A 24,729-nucleotide genomic window follows, 5' to 3' on the forward strand; every position below is an offset into this window, starting at 1 on the left:
TATTATTTTACTATGGGGGGCATATTAATTCATTATGCAATTACAGGGCAACATATTGACACCAGGTGCAAGTGGTGGGGGTGAATGTCTCCCCAAAAGCTGTGTGGTTAAACCCATCGTTCTACTACAGATCTTGATTAATATCAGATCTCTAATTCAGGCTAATACTGCAACTGGAAAAAACTGGAGAAGAACATTATGGATGGGTGAAATTGATCATGTTGCAAAATATGAATTTAGCACAGCAAAACGTGGTATGGGATAATCAAAAATATGGAGGAAAAAATAGGGGTGATCAAATAGAAGCTAAATTTAAACAGCACAGGTGGGTTTAGTGAGGATCTCCCTTCCCCCATCATAATGGCTTTCAATAACTTTTGTACATTATTGACTGGTTTTCTTAAAGAGTTCCCCTGGCTGCTAGCAGACGTTCTGTCAATACTCTCAAAGATATATGGTAGAGCTATGGGTGATTTTTTACATTAACTGCTATTGACTAATTACTCCGAGGAGACTTTATAGAAGCAAAGTGATGTGCATTTACCTAAGTCAGTTAATCCATATTTATATTTATGCAATTGTTTTGTATTTTGTATTTTAGTATCTTAATAATTTTCTTCATGACAAATCATCGCTTTATTGTTAATTGATGCTGGTTTCATTGATGCAGTGTTTCAATGAAAATTTGTGTCAGAGGACTAGGAACATCACATGTCTTTTACTATGGAAAAAAGACTTTCCTTTCTCAATGTGTTTGCGAATTGTGCAGAAGTTAATTTTCCTGTTTTCCAGCTAGAACCCAATATATTTACATTTATGCTATTGATTTTTTTGTAGCAGCAGAGCACAGAATCACACAATGCTTTTTACATTTAGTTTCTATAAATACCACATGGAGAGCTATCTGGTCTCTTTAGAGCTTAGTGATGTAGCTTATAGGGGAAATTACTTTATGGGCAAGAAAACATAATGGATAGCTAAAAGAACAAGGGTAACTTCTAGTAGAGGGTCACTGGAAGCATGGTGACTGAGGCATCGGTGCTTCACAACTAGTGAATACACTAAACCCGGATATTGGGGGTCGGACAGCACCACTTTGGACTGTTCTGTTCGATGCTTCTGCCCATACTCCTCCAGCAGCAGCACCGCCTTTCAATCGGCACTTTGAATGAGACTTCCGAACGTAAGCGTAATCATAAGTAAAATTGCATTGAAGGTATGATTAATCAAGCGTTTACTTAGATCTAGTATTTTCTGATCTTCCATCTAAAGAGAGATAAATTCATGGTACGATCTGAGATGGAATTTGGAGAGGCTATGGAAACTGCCAAACAACTGTAGTCGGAGGGACCGGATGTTTCTTTGCTGGACATTGATTGATTAAATGGTCAACTTGACCACTATATAAGCATAATTTAAGTGTTGGTCTTTTATTTTTTTCTGGTTAAGAGGCATAAGGTGAGATTTATCAAATCTTGGATAGGGATAAAGCACCAACCAGTCAGCTTCTAACTGTTTTGAAGCACAGCCTATAAAAGGACTGTTAGAAGCTGATTGGTTAGTACTTTATCTCTCTCCAAGGTTTGATAAATCACTCCTTATGGTATTTCGATTGCATTGCACGGGTTCAAATGTTGCAATGCTGGATAGAGCAGCCTGGAGCATACTGTGGACATTCCAGCATGCACCATTCAGTCTGTACAGCTACCCAGAGCATCCTGAGAATGCTCCAGGCAGTGCTGTACTTCTGGTGCTAGTGGCCCCAGCCTCTCAGTGCAAAGTCATGAAATCAGGGGTCGGGGCCGGCACAGGGAGCACTGCTGCCCTGACACTGTGTAAAGGGCAAGGGCGGTTCTAGTCACTTTTTTGGGATCATCAAAAAGCACAGAACGGGCTTTTGTAAAGATTTCTAGTTAAAAGTACAGATGTGCGGTTCGGTTTTCCTGATATACGAACACAACCAAACCTAGGGGTTCAGATTCAAATTGAATCCCAATTCAAAATCACTTTGGAGTTCCGAGACAAACCCGGTCCAGGTTTGGTTCTGTAGTCAGTTCGGAACTTGGATTTAAAAACTGAATTCGGGTTTTGGGTTACATGAAAACAGGTCCAAATTACATGATTTTAGCTGTTTTATCGATTTATTCATAGAATTTTATAAATTTGTATTGATTTTTAAGAAATCCAAAACAGAACCAAAATTTAATCTGCACCAAAACACTTGAGGGTGGTTTTGACAAAACATGAACCAAAGCACGATGATGAATTCCAAACATAACCAAAACACGGGGGTCTGCCACTAGAGATGAGCGGTTCGGATTCTGTGGAATCCGAACCGCTCCGAACATTGGGGATCCGAGTCCACCCGAACCCTGTTCGGGTGTTCACCGCCTGACTCGGATCCCCGTTCGGGGCCGAACGGCGGCCGCCTGATGTCGGATTCTCACTAGAGAATCCGACATCAGGTCTCCTCGCGTGTAGGGCAGAGCGCAGTGATAGCGCTCTGCCCTACACAGACACAGACACACAGCCGCCAGCGGCAGCTGTGTGTTTGTTACAGCAGCCAATGAGAGTCACACAGACTCTCATTGGCTGCTGCACGGAGGGAGCCGGCTGGAGCTCACACATGAGCTCCGTCTTCCGGCTCCCTCCTCAGCGTGTGACAGAGCGGACGGCGCGGGAGCGGGGATACAGGTAAGTTTTATTTTTTTTATTTTTTTACTTGTCAAAGGTCCGGGGGCGCTACTGGGGGGGGGTCTGCACTACTGGGGGGGTCTGCTACTGGGGGGGGGCTATACTACTGGGGGGGCCATACTACAGAGGGGCCTGCTACTGGGGGGGCTATACTACTGGGGGGGGGGTCTGCACTACTGGGGGGGGGTCTGCTACTGGGGGAGGCAATACTACTGGGGGGGCCATACTACAGAGGGGCCTGCTACTGGGGGGGGCTATACTACTGGGGGGGGGTCTGCTACTGGGGGGGCCATACTACTGGGGGGGCCTACTACAGGGGGGGCCATACTACAGGGGGGGCCCATACTACAGGGGGGGCTACTACTGGAGCAGCCTACTACTGGGGGGGCCTGCTACTGGGGCAGCCTACTACTGGGGGAGCCATACTACTGGGGGGGCATACTACTGGGTGGCATGCTAATGGGGGGCATACTACTGGGGGGGCCTGCTAATGGGGGACATACTACTGGGGGGGCCTGCTAATGGGGGGCATACTACTGGGGAGCATTCAACTGGGGGCACTGCATAGTGGACCGTACTACTAAGGGGACTGCATAGGGGGCACCACTGCTGGGGGACATTGTGTAAGGGACACCGCTACTGTGGGCATTGTGTAAAAGGGTCACTACTGTGGGCATTGTGTAAAAGGGGCACTACTGTGTGTCGTAACATAAATAAGAGACACTACTTTATGGTGTAATGTGAATCAGGCCCTATGTGCGGTGTAATGCTAATAAGATTGTGCACTGTGACTCCTAGGGCCGTAGCCCACTTTGTAAACAAGTACTGTGACTCTGCTGGCCGTACCCCACTGGGTGGGTGCACTACTTTTCATTTCTGCCACTGCTGTGTGGCAATGTGTCATAGATGTGCTTTATACTGTGGTGTCTGTGTCGTTGTGCCGCTGCTTTGTCGCTTAGTAACCAGTCAGCTCACTGCAACCTTTGGCCAATAATGTTGAAAACAATATTATAAGCTGTGATATGGTCTAAATTGACTGGAAATTAATGTTATTGAGGTTAATAATACTCTAGGAAGAAAAAAAAGACCAATTTATGTGATTTTAGCTTTTTTTGTCAATTTTTGTAAAAAAATCCAAATCCAAATCCAAATCCAAAGCCAGTCACCGCAGTTTGGCAAATCCAAATCCAAAGCCGGACGACGAATTAGAACCAAATCCAAATCCGGCAAAAATGGTCCGGCGCACATCCCTATCTGCCACATCTATAATTAGAAGAAAAGGGTTCTGCTGTCCTGGTGTTGGGACTGCCCATGCCAAAGCTTACCCCATGAATAGAGAAATTATGAACTTCAAGGCATCTGTAGGATATTGATTAGGATTCATAGCCAATGCCTCAAACTGATGCATATTTTGAGGCCTGAAGTTACCTTTCCCGATACCATCTATCTCCTGGCTATATTCATGAACTGGAGCCCCAGATGGATCCTTATTATTATGGGGTCTATTTACTAAGCAGTGTTAGGAGACAGAGTGAAAAGTGATAAGGTGCCAGCCAATCAGCTCCTAACTTCCATCTCACAGGTTGTGTTTGAAATATGACAGTTGGGAGCTGATTGGCTGGCACCTTATCACTTTTCACTCTGTCTTCTAACACTGCTTAGTAAATAGAATATCTGTTAACTGTCTTTTTCAAGTAATCCTTTCAGGTCAGAATTAATGTAGAGAAAGGTCAAAAAGGCAAACTAGATTGGTAGTCTATATTTGCTGATTAATACTGTATGTACATAAATGCAATGTAAACTGTATGATTATTTATAGAGCAGGTACATTATAAAGAATCTCTGCTTTTAACCCACGTTGATGATGATGCAGACCTATGTGACCTACCTTGCAAGGTTGCTGCCGAAGAGTGACCTGCAACCAGGGCCCTCCCTGTGTATAGCTTGTATCTTCTCCCTCAGTTTGTGTGGAGTTTCTCTGTGTCCTCCGGTTTTCCACAGTTCAAAAACATACTGATAGGTTAACGGAGTGCTGAATAAAATGCACAGTAATGTGTTTCTGTTTATGTGGTAATATGTGGTATTCTCTCCTACTAGCACTGCTACCAGTGCACTTTTGTTCACCTGTCTCCTACCAAGTACTGATCTTGTCTGTCACCCGCTCATTTGGTACCGGTTCGGTTCACTGACTCCCAATTTGCTTCCTATTCATCCTCCCTTCTAACTTATCATTCTTGATTTTACTAGTTGCTCTACCCAACCCTACACTTCCTCCGTATTCTACTACCTTCACTGCCTGTATAATCCACATTGCTTTAGTTGTTTCCTTGTGTTTAACTGTTATATAAAGTTATCCCATGTACAGACATATATCTGTGTTGTTAGGTGGCTCTTTATAAATAAACAATAATAAATAAGTTGTGGTAATGTTCCCAATACTGCAGTCTAAGAGAACAGCAATTTCAACAGAACTTAGGACCTGATTCAGACCCGCTCGCGAGCGCAGGATGCTCGCAAGCGTGTCGATGGTGCCCTACTGCGCATGCGCACGACGGAGGGAGCTCCGTCGTGCGCATGTGCAAGACCCGGCTAGCGACGGGATAGCCGTCGCTCCGGGTCTCGCACCAAAGGGGGCGTGCTGTCGATGTTGATTGACAGCACGCCCCCTTTGGTGGGCGTGCCGGGGGGTGGCTACCAGACGGAGGCGTTCCCATGGGAACGCCTACCGTCTGAAGCCGGCCCCACTGACATCAGTAGTGATGTCAGTGGGAGTGATTTTGGCTCTGATAGAGCCAAAATCACTCCAGGGCTTGCGGCAGCGAGACCCTACCACAGGGTCTCGTCGCAAGCCCGATGGTCGCGATGGTCTTGACCATCGCGACCATCACCATGGACGCTCGCTATAGCTGTGGGTGGTCACCCACAGCTATGCGAGCGTCCAAGAGGCCGCTCCATTTTCATGTAGGAGGGCCCTGATTCAGAGCGAGCGCTCTGGTCAGAGCGTCCGGCTCTGAATCAGGCCCTTAAGCCCTTTCTCTGGTTAACAGTTTTTACTAAAGCTGGGTACACACTATACTATATATCATGTAATCTTGGTACTTTCGACCAATCTGCATGACCATAGTGTAGTATGTATCCCTAATACGTAATTTTCCCTGTCGTTAATTGCATCATCCCATTGGATGTGCTGCACTTCCAATGGGACAATACCAAAGGCTGCGTGGTGTTGTTACATGAAGCAGTTAACAATATATATGCATCATCGTACGACAGATAGTGTAGTGTGTTCAGCGATGCAATATATCGTTTCATCGCGTCACTGAGTCGCACCGTCAGCTTAAGATGTGAGGTAGACTGAGAGGCTAAATGCAGGCAGCGAGCCATTAACAGGGCTGACTGAGACTTACAGCTTCATAACTGCATGAATAGAGTAAATGCTGGCATTGAAAGCTAAATATAATGAGTGTCTGTATAGACTAAAGCAACAGGTAAGCACTTGCAGATTAAAGACTTCAGAGATGGCAGCCAGATCAGCTTTTAGGAGCCAGAGTCAGTAGTCAGGCTAATCAGAAACGTACACAGGATTCAGGGAAGAGGTAGTGAACCAGTAAGGAATTAAAAAAGCATCGATTAAAGACTGGGCAGGAAGGTATTTATAAAAGGGCCTGTTTGAATCTGTTGCCCATCACTAGCGGTTTTGCCCCAAACTGCCATAAAACTACCAGAGCTATCTGGCCAAACAGCAAATGAGGAGGCTCAATAAATTTATTAGGAGTGCAGTTATTATGTTTTGAATACAAGGATAAAAAAAAGTATCTTGCCAGACCATCATTATTTAAAGATAATTTTAGGGGTCAGAATCAATGTTAAATTAACTTAATAGAGCAAAATTATATATCAATTATATGGAAGTTCTAATTGATTGGCAACAAAAATGATTTATGACAGAGGCTACAATTATTATTTTATGCCACTTTTATACCACTATTAATAGTGCCCAGATCATAAAATAATAGGTTTTGCCCCATCATAAATAATTTGTTTGGCCTCACTAACAATCAATATAATCAATTAATTATAATTAATAAATAATACTGCTCTATTTTTATAATAAAACATTAATTTGGACACTAATTTATTCATTCAATAATAATGCCCTCATAAGTTAATTATTCATCATTTTTTATCATTAATTCAATGCATAATGGTTGCATTTATAATAAATACATTGAGCTTCCTCATCTGCTTATTGGTCAGATATCTCCAAGGGTATGCTGTTTGAGCTATCTCATCCACCAGAGACCCTTGTTTTATTTAGAATGTAAGCTCTCACGAGCAGGGACCTCTTCCCTCATGTGCTTCACTTTACACTTTCTTCTACTCCTTACTCCCCAAAAGGGCAACTAACACGTCTCTGCCAACTCCCGGCTGCTTATTGTGAGTGTTTAATCGCTATTGCAGCAATGTATATAAGTCGTGTCCTTGTCCTACACTGTAATGTACTGTAAGTTACTTGTTTCTTGTTCACTTATTAGTTCTATGTACTATGTAAGGCGCTGCGGAACACTTGTGGCGCCATATAAATAAAGGATAATAATAATAATAATTTGGCGTGGTGTATTGATGGTTTATTTCAACTTATACATTAGCATTTCCTTATGTACTGTCCTTAAATATTTTGACTACAATCATAAGTCATTATGTACTACAAATTGCTTCTTTTCATATCACTCCATGGTAGCATCTCAAAGGCTATCACATCCTTCAACCTAATTCAAGGATAGGGGAAAGAGGAATGGGAAATCCGGACAAGAGGAATGATACAAAATATAAAATAATCTACTATTCACAACACCCTTATACTTAACAATAATGTTTTGTGAGGTATTTATTCATTATTAGTAAGGGTGGTGCTCCATAGAAGAAGGGGGCATAAAAGAGGTCTGAGGGAAGACAAGCATTGTAATTTTGGGGCATTCATTAACAGTCATTACCATTGTTCACGTCAAAAACTGCAAAATATAAATAACATACAGTAGGTCATGAGAAATAAGAAAATAAAATAAAAATTATACGATGGAAAATGTGTAACTATTAAAAGATGAGTCTTACTGGCAGCTAAGAGTAGTTATAATCTAAAATTCCTCCTAAACTGAGTATTAGGAAAATAAGAAGCAGTCTATATTGTTGACCAGTATCTCTAGAACATAATCAGTACAGAGACAATTTGCATATTTTAGACTTTCAATGGTATTATGCATTGAGGAGTAACTTGGAAGGTTAGACAAGGCTGAACCAATGTTTTGGAGTAAGCAGATAATAACAGTTAGTAATATAATATGACAAAATTATTGCTTAGGAACAAAATTTTAATCGGCAGCATAGAAGACAATTATAAAAATAGGTTTTTGTGGTAGTTAATATAATTAGCTACCCATAAAGTGTATGCACCTACAGTACACGAGTCCTTACATTATATTATTAGATTTTCTCTTATGGGAAAGGTAATGTATGGAAACTTATCAAATAAAGCCCCATTTATGAGAGTGTTTATATATATATATATATATATATATATATATATATACCTTTATTCAGTACCTTTATTCTGGCAGTTTCATCAGGTCCTGACTGATAGAGGATTAGGGTTAGGTACTTACCAGAGGGTTAGGCACTAGGAGGGATGGTTGGGGTTAGGCACTTACCCCAATGCTTAGGGTTAGGCACCAGAAATGAGGGGTAGGGTTAAGCACCAAGGCGAGGGCTAGGGTGACGATTAGGTTTGGGAAAAAAAAAAAACATGTCAAGCTTTTTTTGTGTTGACCATTCCAATGTCGACCTTTTCACTTTGTTGATCTTTTGTAGCTGTCAATCTTAACCCATGTCGACCTTTAGTGTTGACCTTATGCCATGTTGACCTTTTGTACCAAGTCGACCTATTGCCTGTCTACCAGTTGGTGTCAATCTTTTAACTGTCTATCTAAATAGTGTAGGTCTAGTAATCCACATTCCCTCAACCTGTCACCAAGAAAAACTTTCACACACCTCCTACAACTATATTTACCTCACTCTCATTCTGCTCTTACTAGCGGGTGACAGATTACCTAATCCAGGCTCCACCCACATGCCCAACTCAGAAACAGCTGATTCACAACAGCATATAAATCCAGCCAACCTCATAAATGTTACAGTCTCTGAACACTACTAAGGGCACTACTGGGGGCGCTGCTGGGGGCGCTGCTCTCCCATCATGCAGAGCGGGCCGGCCCGGGAGGACGCTGGACGGAGGAGCAGATGTCGGAGTGTGGATTAAGGTAAGTGGAGTTTTTTTTTCTCTGCGTGCGTTCGTGTTTGTGTCTGACCAGGGGGCACTGCTGGGGGGGGATGGGGACTACTACTAAGGGCACTGCTGGGGGGGACTACTACTTAGGACACTTCTGGGGAGGACAAGGACACTGCTGGGGGGGACTACTACTAAGGGCACTGCTGGGTAGGGGGGCTACTACTACTAAGGGAACTGCTGGGGACTACTAGTAAGGGCACTGCTGGGGGGAGGACCTACTACTAAGGGTACTACTGGGGGCGCTGCTAGTGGGACCACTACTAAGGGACACTGCATAGGGGGGGATTACTACTAGGGACACTGCTGGGGTACTACTAGGGGCCCTGCTGAGGGATACTACTAGGGGCACTGCACACTGGTGGGACCACTACTGGGGGACACTGCATAGGGGGGGATTACAACTAGGGGTACTGCTGGGGGGGACTGCTACTGGGGGCACTGCTGGGGGGTCTACTACTGGGGGCACTACATAGGGGGGATTACTGCTGGGGGGGGCTACTACTAGGGGCACTGCTGGGGGGACTGCTACTGGGTGCACTGCACTGATGGGATCACTACTGGGGGCACTGCATAGGGAGGGATTACTGCCGGGGACACTGCTGGGGGGATTACTACTAGAGGCACTGCTGGGGGAGGGCTGCTATTGGTGGGATTACTAAAGGGGGCACTGCTGGGGGGGAGACTACTACTAGCAGCACTGCATCGGGGGGACAACTACTGGGGGCACTGCAAAGGGAGGGTTACTACTGGGGGCACTATATAAAGGGCACTGCATAGGTTGGGGACTACTGGGGGCACTGCATAGGGGGGCCACTACTGTGGGCACTGTATAAAGGGCACTATATTGGGGGACCACTACTGGGGGCAATGCATAGGGGGGACCACTACTGCCGGCACTACTGGGGGCAGTAGAAATGCCTAGGGTGCCAAGAAACTATGTACCGGCCCTGGGAGGTGACACTCTATTTGTAACACATCAATCCATCCATGACCTCTTTATCTCAAGCAAACTCAACCTCATGGCAATAACAGAAACATGGCTCACACAATCAGACACTTCCTCCCCTGCAGCACTTTGACACGGTAGTCTCCACTTCACACACACCTCCGAGCCTGGAAACAGTAAAAGAGGTGGGGTTTGAAAAATACTGGCTCAATTTTGCATCCTTGCATCTCGCGCTGCACATGTGCGCATCCAGCGCGCCATACGAATAACAGAGGCTGCGTGCGCCATGCCACACGCTGCATTCGCACCATACCATCCTATGGGGTTGCGGGTGCGAACGCCGCATGTGTACTCATTCGCAGGCGTGCGACTCGGGCCATGTGTAGCGTGATTTTCCGCACAAGCGTCGAAGATCCAACTGGCCATATCTGCACGTTATCCTCTGATATCCTCACCATCATCATGGGTGATTTCATTGTGAGTATTGATAGTCCACAATCTCCTTCTGCCTCCAAACTACTCTCTAACTTTGTCTCTTGCCCTCTCCCAGTGAACTGACTCCTCTACTCATCAGGATGGACACTGCCTTGATCTTGTATTCACCAGACTATGTTCATTTTCTGAATTCACTTACACTCCTTCCCTCTCTCAGATCACTTTATCAACATGCACACTCTCCTCCATTACTTGAATATCACAGTTACTGAATTCTACCAAGTCTCCTCAAACCCGCAAATATATTAACGCTATTCATTTTCAACAACTTTCCACCTCTCTGCAACAACAACTCTAACCAATTTCTACATTCACTTCTCCTGAGACTGCTGCATCACACCTTAACCAAACTATAAAAATAGCGCTCCATGAAGTGGCTCCAGCTACCAGTGGCGTAACTAGAGAAGGGCGAGCGGGGTGCATGCCCTGGGCGCCGTTGGACCGGCGGCGCGGGGGGACGCCGCCGGCCACAGTACCGGCCCGCCCGCCCTAGTTAGCCAGTGTAGCGCCGACCGCAATGAGTGCGGTCAGCGCTACACATTTACACAGGACCGGCGCTAGGCTTCCAGCGCCGGTCCTGTGCTGCACGCCTGAGCCCGTTCCCTCCCCCTGAGCGCTTGCCCAATAGCGCCAGGAGGCGGGCTCAGGCTGTGCATAACACACGCATCACCGCCAGCGCTGGCGGCGATGCGTGTGTTAAACAGCAGCCAATGAGAGTCAGATAGACTCTCATTGACTGCTGCAGCACCCACTGCAAGAGCCGGACTTCCGTCCGACTCCTGCAGTGGGTAATGGGACTGACGTCATGACGTCTGTCCCATAATGCTGAGCGCTCCAGCCCGGGCGGGAGCGGCGTTGCGACCAGGACCAGGAGCAGAAATTCAGGTAAGTATATTTTTATATATATATATATATATATATATATAGATTTTTTTTAAACCTATCTGCACTACGGGGGAGGGGGGTGGCTACTACTGGGGGGACCTCTACTGGGGGGACCTCTACTGGGGGGACCTCTACTGGGGGAGGGGTGGCTACTACTGGGGGCGCCATTGGGAGGACCTACTCTACTGGGGACTACTACTTGGGGGGGAACTACCACTGGGGGCATTATAAAAGGGGCCTACTACAAGAGGCACTGCACTCGGGGGACCACTACTGGGGGCAATAATAGGAAGGGCCACTACAGGGGGCACTGGATAGGGGGGATCACTACAGGGTGCCTGCATAAGGGAACCACTACTGGGAAAACTGCATGGGGGGCACTACTGCTGGGGGCACTATATAAAGGGCACTGCATAGGGGGGGGACTACTACTGGGGGCACCATATAAAGGGCACTGCATAAGGGGATACCGCTACTGGGCACACTGCATTGTGGGGACTGCTACTGGGGGCACTGCATAAGGGGGAACACTACGTGGGGCACTGAATTTGGGGGGGCCACTACTGGGGGTACTGAGTAAGGGGAACTAATTGGGGGCTGTATAAGGGGGACCACTACTGGGGATACTGTATAAGGGGCACTACTATGGGCCTGCATAAGAGGGACCACAACTGCATACTGGGGGTACTGTATAAGGGGTACTACTGGGGTTAAGGTGCATATGGATAGGAATGTTCAGCGTGAAAAAAAGGGGTGTGTCATGTTGACACGCCCCATTTTTAAGTGACCACGCCCATTTTTTTTCAAAGCGCGCCTTCGGCGCACGCACAGCTCAGGGTGTTAGGGTGGGGGGGCTCCATTTTCAAATTTGCCCTGGGCTCCAAATACCCTAGTTACGCCACTGCCAGCTACCCATCACAATGCATTCTAAATTACCAAGACAACTACAAAAACGGAAAGTAGAATGCCAGAAGCGTAAATCTCCTACTCCAAGTGACTTCCTTACTTATAAGACTATCTACCACTCTTATTGTAAGGTGCTGGACACTGCCAAACAAACATATTTCCAATCTCTCATCTCTGTTCAAGCTTCTAACCCAAAGCAAATTTTTTATACATAAGTATGAATATATGTGTATGTAATTTATATCCATGATGAGATGGTCAGTATATATGTAGATTTCACTATTTGTAGTGTTGTAATGGGTGATGGTGAAACCCGAATAGATGAGTATATTTGTGATATTTTATTTTATTAAATTTGAAAATAATTCTAATAGATAAACTCCTGCCCCTAAATTACATTTTATATTTTTGATTATCCTATAGATATCCTCCAGCCCCCTTAATTTGGTTCTCACATATCATTTTTTTGAGGGCTGTATTTTAGGTGTCCATTGGTCATGTATTCAGTGAGCAGCTAGACCAGAGAGAAGTTCTTATTCCATTTAGTAGTATTATTCAGCAGTCAAATTTAAGGATTTAGCGTACTTGAAAGGAAACCTTAAACAGCTGGGGTTTAGTCCACTCATTTATATCTTGATTCCTATTCCAAAGATAAGATTGTTAGAATCCAAAATAAAATGGTATGTGTTTCCTCAGAAAGCAACCTGCTAGTTCATTCCTTGAACCCCCCGGCACCTTCTTTTCATTTGATTCCACAAATGAAGATAAAGGGGTACATTTACTAAAGTGAGAGATTTTAGAAATTAGCAACCAATCAGATTCTAGCTATTATCTTCTAGAAGGTGCTAGTTAAATGCTAAGTAGAATCTGATTGGTTGCTATGGGCAACATCTCCACTTCTAAAAACTCTCTTTAGTAAATTTAGCCCAAAGTATCTACGCTCTTCATCTTCCTACTATATCTTCTTCTTTTGATCCTATACCCTCAGACTTTATTAGTCTTCTTACTGGTCTTCCCCAAAACAGACTCTCATCACTACAATCCATTTTGAATGCAGCTGCGAGGCTGATCTTCCTCACTAAATGTTTATCAACTGCTCCTCCTCTTTGTCAATGCATCCAATGGTTACCTGTATTCTTATGAATTCAATATATAAAATACTATTGCTTACACATAAGGCTATTAACCAAACTACACCAATATACATCTCTTCACTTATCTCAAAATATCTACCAACCCAACCGCTCCGCTCTGTACAAGATCTGCGCCTGCTAACCACAAGTATCACCTGCTCCCATTCACGATTACAGGACTTCTTTCAGGCCGCAACCACTATGTGGAATGCCCTCCAATGCACAATAAGGCTTTCCTCTAGTCTCCAAACCTTTAAGTGTTCCCTGAAAATTCACCTCTTCATACAAGCTTATCAAATTCCAGAACCATCCACATAACTTCCACAAGGTATCTTACTCAATTACACCCCCTCTATCCACACACACATGTCCACACACATCTTTACATAAGTTGCCTGGAAACCCCCCTCCAGGCCAGTGGCTCAAATCATGACCATAATAGCTACTGTATATTGTATAATATAATTTTACTAGAGCTGTGGAACAATATGCTGTATAACGAACAGTGCGGAACTGAGCACTCCATTAGCGCGCCAGACCAGACTACAGCTTGTTAAATGATAATCAAGGCCACATTTTAATATTAACCATATTGAAACCTCCCTCTAGAAATCCTGTGTTTGCCCCTGAGGTGATAGCAATTGCCATGTTTTAAATTATGAGTGATAGAGTACGACTGCCCACATGGGGAAGACTTAGCTGCAGTTGGTCAGCTTAACATACAGTATATTGCAATATGTGGCTGTAACATTCCCTGTTTTTAATGTAGAATACAGCTTGGAGTGTTCACAGTGTATATGTGTAGACCTATATATTTTTTTGGAACAATGTGGTCACATCCTCCTTACACCCCAGATATGCTTGTGGATAAATGTATTTGTTTATTTAATTACATAACTGCCATGGTCACATGAGATGCTAAAACAGCTAGCCGGGCTTCTATTGCCACAGTTGCATCTCATGCAACCACGGCCTCCACTCCATCTGTGGGCTTTGTACTGAGGAAATCAGTTAAGTCATGCGCAGAACTGATTTCCTCTTCCTGCTCTCAGGGATGTAATGTAGTGGTCTGTGAATTCCGACATCAAATGCCCTTTGTGCTCCCGAGAATGTCTTAAAATCAGTATTCAGGAGCGCAAGCCACAAAATACAACATGTGCAGAACTGAAAATCCCATCTAAGCACTATGTCAGAGGTGCTGATGTATGATCATTGCCACTCACTCCAAGCTCAGAGCGCCGCAGATGGAGGCTAAGTTGCACTATTCATATATGGAAGGGTGTGTGTGTGTGTGTGTGTGTGTGTGTGGGCTAATGCTGCATTGGCATCTAATGCCACTGGGGGATGGGTAACACCATAATATAGAACTACTACTGGCACTGGGGAGATGATAGAGAATGCTAGAGCATGCTGATAGGTTCTGCACAGGGTGGTGCTAGATAACCACCTGGACATATATTATGCAAAAAAAAAAATTAAACTAAGATCTAGAGAATATTTAAATGTTCAAATCAGGCCCTGCCTATGTTTAGCTTACAGTCTATGTTCCCTACAACATGGACCTACATACATTTTATTTTATTTTCACCAGACAATTAGCAGTTAGTCTTTGGAGAGTGGGGAAAAAGTCACATAAGCACAAGAACAAGATACTTGTGCTTTGGTTGGAATTGAACACATGGCTCTAATACTAACCATTGTACAACCATGCTGTCCTCTTCTTCAGTCAGTTACAGTATATATGCATGTACAAATGTAAATTATTTTTCACTTTTTGGCATTAATTGTCTTTATCCAAGTGAGATAAAAATATCCCTTTTTAACAAAAGAAAGTATTGTGCTACCCTTACAAATAGATTCAGTGGTATTCACAAGAAGATGAAACGTATTCATCATAGATCTAGAAGGAACTCTAAATGACAAGGAAACGGCTTATAGAGAAGTAGTCTATTAGACAATGTAGTAGCAGCTAAAACTGGACTTATTGATAGTGCCAACAAACCAGTGACATGACAGTTGCAAACTGTTCCTCAGCAACACAGAGTTCTGGTTTTATATGGACATTCAAATATACATCCGATGTATATTAAAAATAATTTAAATGATAAACCAGTTTATTACTAGGTACTGTACATGGATCAGGTTCTTGTAACGCATTCTAAGTTTTGCAAACAGAGCTTTTTACAGCAGAAACTAATTATTCGATAAAAGTTTTTAGAATGGAAAACTTTCAACAATTCATGTGTTGCACTAATTTTCTTGTGTGATATAACAACAATATGTTATGCTTTGTTTATTTCAGTCTCCAGTGGCCACAATCCTATAGTACATAAGGGATAATGCAAACAGACTGTTGTTATACCACACTGCCCGTACCTACCATTAGACGAATCCAGGCAGTTGCCTGGGACGCCAATGGTTAATGGATGCCTAAAGCACTGAAGGGGGGAAATGCGGTAATTCCCCATATGTATTTAAAATTAATCTGCTGCAGTCCCATGGCATCACAGTCCCCAACAGTCTATGGGGCTGCAATGTGGCCACCTTCATCAAGCTCTGGAAAGAGTTACTCCCCGGAGTTTGTGCTTAGATGGAGTTGGCTATAGAAGCCTATGTGCTTCTTTACGCAAAAGTCCATACAGGATCTTTCTCTGTTCTTGTGGCTTGTTCTCCACATGGAGCTGCTGACATGAAGGAGAAGCAGCTGGCAGATTCTTACATGTGAAACTACTCCTCCATGTCTGGCAGATTCTTACATGTGAAACTACTCCTCCATGTCTGTGATATAACCAAATCCGTAATGTGTCCATAAGACAATACCTGCAGAATGCTGAGCACAGCCTCTTGAGTGACTGCATCAGTTGTAACACTAAACAATGTTGCTGTCTCTTGCTGTTGGATCTGATAGAACATATCTGTATTTTCTCCCACATCAGCATCTTCTGCTCTCACTCGACCAATCACAGAGCCTGGGGGAGCTGTCTCCATGACATTAAACCGGTAGAGCTCTAGAAAGTGGGAGAAAAATATTGATTTTAATAGCTAAACTTTAAAATGTCATTTTATGAACACCATAGAATAGTTTCTTAAGCTGTGTCATGACCCAAAAAACATGTCTCTTCCTCCTTATAAATGTACTTCTAATGTTTTTTACTTTTCAAAAACAGTTGTGTACTGAACCATATAACAAATATAGTTCTTACTATTCTTACTAATTGGCTTATATAACAAAAGTAGATAGACAAAATATTATTATTATTTTTTGCTGACAGATGATGATATGGGCAATCAGAAGACAGATCAAGTCCTATTTACCAAACAGGGCAAAATGACTTGATGCCTCCAAGAAAACGTTTTACCTGTGCTTTGTGTGGATGGGCAATATAAACAGGACTGACAAGGTGTCAGGCTACCTCCTAAATTTCTACCAGCAAAATGATCAAGTATTGGTAGAATACATGTACGTATTCTATACAAATGATTTGGAGCCATGGCAGTTTGTGGAGATGTGGGCTGAAGGCAGGGATGTATTTTACCATTGCGGAGTCCAAAGCAAAAATTTTTTGGGGGACCCTTAGACCTTTGTGAAAATGTTTCTACCTTACAGTATACAGTACATCCAGTTTTTACTGTTATCACACATTACCTAGCACAATAAAGCAAATCTCTTTAGCTAACATTTTGGACTTCAATGTGTAATATGCACATTAAAATTCTACACTTAATCAACATGTTAATTCTACACTCTTATAAATGTTATATAACACGACAGATCATGTAAAATATGGCCAAAGCCTGAGTAAATCGTGAGTCCCCACTCATGATCACGATGCGATGCGTGTCCCCGTCGGTCGCACATCGCATCATCAGATCTGCCGTGCAGTAGGGCAGATCTGACAATCTAGGACACGATGCACTGTGAAAGTCTGGATGCAGGAGAGATCGTTTGAATACTGGACACAAAATCGTGTGCAGATCGTGTGGAGATCGTGTGCAGAGCTGCCGGGGAGAGTTTCAAGGGAAATCGTATACATCGGCTGATCGTGTGCAGATCACTATGTGTGTGGGCACCTTTACTATGGCTTTCTTCAGGTTTTACAATAGCAAACACATCAACATCACCATCAAATAAAACGTTTCCATGCAAGTCAAACTTTTTGCACAATAATAATAATAATAATAATAATAAAGAGGTCACCCTGACTGACTACCTGGTCATCTTAGGGCCTGATTAAAATATGTACGTTATTGCACAGCTGCTGGGAAGCTCCACCATCGGAAATGTACGTAAACCATCGGGTTTACGTACATTTCTGAATCAGACTCTTAGTTCACTCTGCTGAGGGCAGAAAATAACATAACTCCAAGCAATATGCTGCACATTTACATAAATCTGAAGTCTAAAACAAAACAGAATATTAAAACTAAGTAAATTCTCATATCAGGATTCATAAAATAATTCCAAAGCTATGTAGTAGTATACACATGGACATAACTTCTGTTTATGAATATAATAGCAAGGCTGCAGTGTAGGTAAGAGTTGTTTTATTACTGATAAAGTGTACTTGCCAATAGCACAAAGCGGAGCCAGATATTTTGTTGTTCAAGCCATTATTCAGCTTGTCAATAGGAATTAGGTAACACTACTAAGACATGATGAACAAAGATCTAATTAGTTCTTAGTGATTTGATAGGCTATACTCTCATATTAGTTCAGTACACGAAATGGCTGCATAGACTACACTTTAATAGGAATAATTACAAATAAATATGATGAACATATTTTAAATGATACCATAGTGTTAATTGTGCTAGTAAAACGTACATTAAAAATTTAACATTTCTGTGTTGATTTTATGTGATATTTACAGTAGCCCACCCTACTCCGATTATGTTAATTATTGGGTTCATTGGCCCTCAGATGAAATAACAAGCATAAAACTACATTGTCTATTTATTTAATACAAATTGAAGATCCAATTGTGTGTATTAAGATCAGTGAGAATATATATGAGATTCTTATATATTATAATAATATTAGATATGATATTCTAAAATGTGCCTAAGGGTTACAAAAGGAACCGAGCACCCTTTACCAATAGATAAATTATAAACAGATGTACTGGCAAAATCCAAGATTGAGATAAATACAGTACTGTGCAAAAGTTTTAGGCAGGTGTGGAAAAAATGCTGTAAAGTAAGAATGCTTTCAAAACTAGAAGTATTCATAGTTTATTTTTATCAATTAACAAAATGCAAAGTGGATGAACAGAAGAGAAATCTAAATCAAATAAATATTTGGTATGACCACCCTTTGCCTTCAACACAGCATCAATTCTTCTAGGTACACTTGCACACAGTTTTGGATAGAACTAGATAGGAAGGTTGTTCCAAACATCTTGGAGAACTAAGCACAGATCATCTGTTGATGTAGGCTGAAATCCTTCTGTCTCTTCATGTAATCCCAGACAGACTTGATGATGTTGAGATCAGGGCTCTGTTGGGGTCATATGATCACTTCCAGGACTCCTTGTTCTTCTTTACGCTGAAGATAGTTTTTAATGACATTGGTTGTATGTTTGGGGTCGTTGTCCTGTGCAGAATAATAATCCATACCATTAACCCTCCCTCTAGTGCCTAAACCTCCTCCCCCGCAGTCTAATCCTAGCCTCTTCCCGCAGCCTAACCCCCCCACTCACAGCCTAACTCTAATGTTGGCATTCTGACAATGAAGACATTTCACCTGTCGACATTCTCTGAATGTCGACAGGTGAAATGTCTTCATTGTCAGAGAATGTCGACACATTGCCTGTCGACCATTTAACAATGTTGACATCATAACTGTGAACATTGTAGTGTTGACATTATGAATGTCAGTGTTGACCTTTTGACTGCATCCCAACTGCATTGTGAAGAGTTTTGCTCCTAAACATGAAACAGTGCCTTTATGCAACCAAGTCAGTACCTGGAATACAGCTGAATTTGTTTGTGAGGAAATGGATTTAAATAGGTCTCACACTACAAGCATTAAAAGCTCCCAATCTAAATAAGAGCCTTGTCAATTTATAAATGAAGACAATGCAGTGGGAAAAAAGAGTTGTTGGTAAATTGGATATTCCAGAAGAACACAAGGATGGCCACAGATGAGAAGATATCTTTGAAAGTGACTGACATACTTTGAATTCTCAATGCCTAAACTGGTGTCTACTAATGAATTTTGAGTACTGGGTATGGAAGGCAATGAGTTCAAACCTGCTACAGAATATTCAAAAAGCCTGCCCTCAGAAAGCAGTCCCTGCATCTAAAATCTAAACTTTTGTTGAGGACATCTTTAAAAGCCTGCTCCTAACAGCTGTGTCTTGGTCAGCAATATGCTGCTGCAGAGCTGTTCAAAGCTCATTGGGTTTTAGTCAAAGCAACTTGCCCTGTTGATCAATATGTTGGAAATGAAGATAAATTGGAAAGTCCCGATCTCCAGGGGACATTTACGGTCTCTGGTGTTGCTTTTTTAATTCCAGACATCACACAAAGTGTGCACGGCCACTAGCCTGATGTGGGGGGAATTGTTGAAGTTCTTAAGTACAGGCAAAAAGATATGGATGCAGCTATAGAGAATGTTGGGCTAGAGTAGGGGTGGGCAATAAGCGGCCCCCAAGCTGTTGTAGAACTACACATCCCAGCATGCTCTGCCACAGTTTTGCTATTTGGCCTTGCTTAAACTGTTGCAAGGCATGCTGGGATGTGTAGTTCAACAACAGTTGTAGAGCCGCTTCTTGCCCACCCCTGGGCCAGAGGTTCAAGAAAAAGAAGTGGAAGTTTTGAAATGGAGAAAGAAGCACAAAATGCTTTATCTGAGATACGTTAAAATGCAGAAAATTGGTGCTAAGCTTGAAAGCACAATCAAATAACTGATGGAAGATTCACATAAACATATAAACTTCTATAAAGTCAGGAAAAAAGAAGAGACACAGGAACTAAGAATATGAGACCACCAGATGATAGAAGTGTCAGAATGGTGTCCTTGAATGTGGTGGATGGCTCTGGTGAGGAAAGTGAATAGTGAATTTGCCATGAAATTGCCTTCTCCGAAGTCACTTACCCTAGGGGTTGTGAGCTGGTGAGAGGGATATGTGGTATAATAAACACAGGAGGCGTTGGTGATCCACTGAATCCCTGCTGTAATGAGATCCACCCAAATGGTTTAAAATGGGGTGTGACTACACCTATCTGCTGCCCAGAGGATACAGTCAAGATGGGGCTGTGGCAGTCAAGCCAGGCCATTGGGCCAGGAGGCCAGTGGCCAAACATGCAAGAAGCACTCCACACTCCCTCTGCGTCATTAACCCCCTCCACATAGTAACCTTCTCTTCTGTTACAGAGTCTAGTCTACTGCTACAGTATAATGCTAACATCTACAAAAGTGTCTCATCTACAGCCGTAACCTTCCATGCTGCTAGTGTCTCATTCCTAATTTTCCCTTTTGCTCCTATTGCCTCATCTACAGCCGTAACCTTCCCTCTTCTATAGTGCTTCAGCTACATCCATAACCTTCCTATCTGCTACAGTGACACATCCAGTTGTAACCTTCCCTACTGCTACAGCAACTCAACTACAGACATAATGTTCCCATCTATATTAGTATCTCATCCACAGCTGTATCCATCACTTCTGCTACAGTACCTCATCTACAGAAATAATGTTCCCTTCTGTTAGTGTCTCATCCTCAGCCATAATCTTCCCATCTTCCACAGTGCCTCATCTACAGCTATAACCATCACTTCTGCTACAGTACTTCAACTACAGTTGTAACTTTCCCTTCTGTTGGTGTAATATCCCCAGTCGTAACCTTCCATGCTGCCACGGTACCTTATCTATGGCTGTAATCTTCCGTACTGCTACAGTACCTCATCTACAGACATAATGTTCCCTTCTGTTAGTCTCATCCTCAGCTGTAACCTCCCTATCTGCCACAGTACCTCATCTATAGCTGTAACCAACACTTCTGCCACAGTACCTCATCTACAGCCATAACTGTCCCTTCTGCTACAGTGCCTCATCTACATCCATAGCCTTCCCATCTGGTACAGCGTACAGTACCTCAACTACAGCCATAACTTTCCCTTCCGTTAGTGTCTCATTCTCAGCTGTAACCTTCCATACTGCCACAGTACCTCAGCTCTAACCGTAACCATCACTTATGCGACCTTTGCAATGGCACAGGGCACCACAGGGCAGGGGGCGCTGTTCAGGACTGTCAATTTTCTGTTTATTATCATTCTCACTTGTAGCTTTCTCTTATTTTATCCCCAGCATCTCCTTTTTGGGTGCGTGTCTTATGTCCCTGTTTGAAAAATGGGGAAGGAGAGGCGCCAATGCTCTTTCTGACGCAAGGCACCAAAAAGTCTAGTTATGTTCTACTACAGTGTCTCATCTACAGCCATAACTGTCCCTTCTGCTACAGTGCCTCATCTACAGCTGTAACCATTACTTCTGCTACAGTACCTCATCTACAGCCATAACCCACCCTCCTGGTATAGTGTCTCATCCACAGACAAAGCTTTCCCTTCTGCTACAGTAATTTACATACATCTGTAACCTGCATTTCTGCTACAGGGTCTGCTCAAAAGTAGCAACCTTTTTTTCTGCTACATTCAGCAGCCTTCCCTTCTTTTGCTATGTCTGATCCACAGCCATAACTGTCCATTCTGCTACATGGTCTGATCCACAGCCATACCCTCCTTGCCTTATGCTATCCACTGCCACAAACTTTCCCTTCTGCTACAGTGATCCACAGCCATGCCCTTGCCTTTTGCTACAATGTCCTGTCTACAGCCAAAACTGTCCCGTCTGCTATGAAGGCTGATCCACAGCCACATCCATGCCTTATGCTACAGTGTCCTATCCACAGCCATGTCCTCTCCCTGCTGCTACAGTGTCTGATTTACAGCCATAACTGTGCCATCTGCTACAGTGTCTGCCGTATACTTCCCTTCTGCCACAGTGTCTATTCCATAGCCATGACCCTCCCTTCCTTCTGTTGCAGTGGCTGATCTTCAGCCATAACTTTCCTGTGTGCTACATGGTCTGGCCCACAGCCATACTCTTGCTTTATGCTACAGTGTCCTATCCACAGCCATAATTTTTCCTTCTGCTCTAGTGACTGATAACACCTGAGGCCGTCCCTTCTCCCACAGTAGTTGTTCTACAGCCATAACCTTGCCCATCTGTTATAGCGTCTGATCCAAAGTCATAACTTTCCCTTCTGCTACTTTGTCTGATCCACAGCCATATCCTACCTTTCTGCTACAGAGGCTGACCTTCTGCAGTATACTTCCCTTCTACCACAGTGTCTATTCCATAGCCGTAACCCTCCCTTCTTCTTCATTGTCTGATCCACGGCCAAAGTCCTTCTCTACAATGTCTCATCCATAGTAATGCCTTGTAAACATACATGCGTGTGTATTTTAAGCAAATTCTTTTAAAGCCTATTAAATGTGCTTTGATTCTGAAAAAATGAAGCTGAATCAACCTGTGCACACATTTTCTGACAAGAGTTCGCTGCACTATTTTGACGTTGGCTGTCTAACTCCGAAGAATTCGTGCTCAGTAAACCAAGGTGGAGTTCTATGTGAATGCTCATTAAGTACATATAGAAAACTATACTGCAGAAGAGCTTTGAGATATGGTAATTAACATGTTAGACTAATAGACGCACTTCTAAAGCTGCTTTAAAAACAAGTACAAAATACATGATTTTCTGCCCCAGTTTAGTCTTTCCTTCCGCTCCTGTTTGCAGCGATAAAAATGAGTTATCACAGCATCTTTTCAAAGGAAACATATGTCACTGTGACAGCTAGGTACCTTCCCCAGCATCTACCCCAGTGTAGTAAGAGTTAACTTTCCGCTTCACTGGGCTAGTCCTTGCAGTATTTGCAAGCGGCATCTGTAGTGGAACAGAAATCCCAGGTTTGGGCTTCAGATCCACTATAAAATAAATTACAAAAATAGAAAAAACTGAACTTAAAAAAATAAAAAAAAGCTTTATTCTGACAAAGGATTAAAAAAAAATATTATTTCTGTTATAATTTTCCTGTGGTAGTGATAACAGAAAAGGTATTTCAGTGGTACAAGCTAAATAGGCCTCTCCATGCTCACTTATCATTATGTGGAAGCTACTGTAGAGTCTAGACTGCAAGTGTCACTGTTGCTATTACGATCGTTGTCATTATATCAATAACAAAGCAGGCAGTACCACCTACAGCTTGGAAAAGGTCATTTAGAACTAAAAAATCTTTCCTCAGAATACCACTTTTTGACGTTACTAGCCTCTTTTAGAGCACATTTAGTATCTGATTTATGGTGTAAAGCATGAATTTGTGAGACAAGCTGGTGTGTCGATTAGGGTATATGTGTATCTTCTGGGAGAAAGCTGGACAGATTGGTGGTGATCCTTGATGAATGCAACGCAGGTGCATGAATTCACTAGATTTTATTTTGAGGGATTATTTAAATTAGATCTAAGGGTGGAGGATTTTCATTAAGGGAGAATTATCTGTTTAGATGGGAGCCTCATATCATTTTTCTTCCTTCTTACACGACCTCTGAAGTGGTGGGGAATGGGCTCTGGGCCCTGAACATCTTTTGCACCTTGTTTCCTGAAACACTTTGGGGTCAAATCAATTAGGGGCGAAAAGCAGACGTTGCCCCAAAATCATGTATTTTTGTTCGCAAACATATTGAAAGAACACATGAAAATAGGCGATCTCAGGACTGTCTGCAATTGAATTTGATGCATTTATGTTGAAAACAGTACTTTTAGGTGGATTATGACCAAATATAATAACAGAAATATTCAAACATAAAAGTGCTGGTCCTGCCAGACATCAGGCCTGCCAAGGAGGCACAAGAATGTGCCCAAAGTGGCAATGAGATGCCCACTTCAGCAGTGTGCTGCAGTATGTTAAAGACAGCTCCAGAATGTACAATGGGGCACGGCCACATTCTCCTAGTACACAGGTTCTCAAACTCGGTCCTCAGGACCCCAAGCAGAACATGATCCAGGTCTCCTCATAGAATCACAAGTGAAATAATTAGCTCCACCTGTGGATCTTTTAAAATGTGTCAGTGAGTAATGTATACACCTATGCACCTGCTGGGTGACCGGGAAAACATGAACTGTTTGAGGTCCTGAGTAGCGAGTTTGAGAACCACTGTCCTAGTATCAAGGCCAAATATTTTCTATCGGCCCTGCATGTGAAATAAATTAATTTTACCCCATAAATGCCCCCTACACTCCTTACATTGAATTAAGATATCTTCTGCAGAAA

General features: G+C 43.0%; 1 protein-coding gene across 1 annotated transcript in view; it reads right to left on the reverse strand.

Moving 5' to 3' along the window:
• Positions 1 to 24,729, reverse strand: part of CDH22 (cadherin 22) — a 273,461-nt gene that overhangs the window by 48,553 nt on the left and 200,179 nt on the right. The window contains exon 6 of the mRNA XM_088481938.1: positions 16,223 to 16,410. Coding sequence (XP_088338064.1) covers positions 16,223 to 16,410 — 188 coding nt within the window. The remainder of the gene's footprint in view (positions 1 to 16,222; positions 16,411 to 24,729) is intronic.

The sequence above is a fragment of the Taudactylus pleione genome, unplaced genomic scaffold, assembly GCF_031769625.1.
Source record: "Taudactylus pleione unplaced genomic scaffold, aTauple2 ptg000279l, whole genome shotgun sequence".
In the NCBI taxonomy this organism is placed as follows: Eukaryota; Metazoa; Chordata; class Amphibia; order Anura; family Myobatrachidae; genus Taudactylus; species Taudactylus pleione.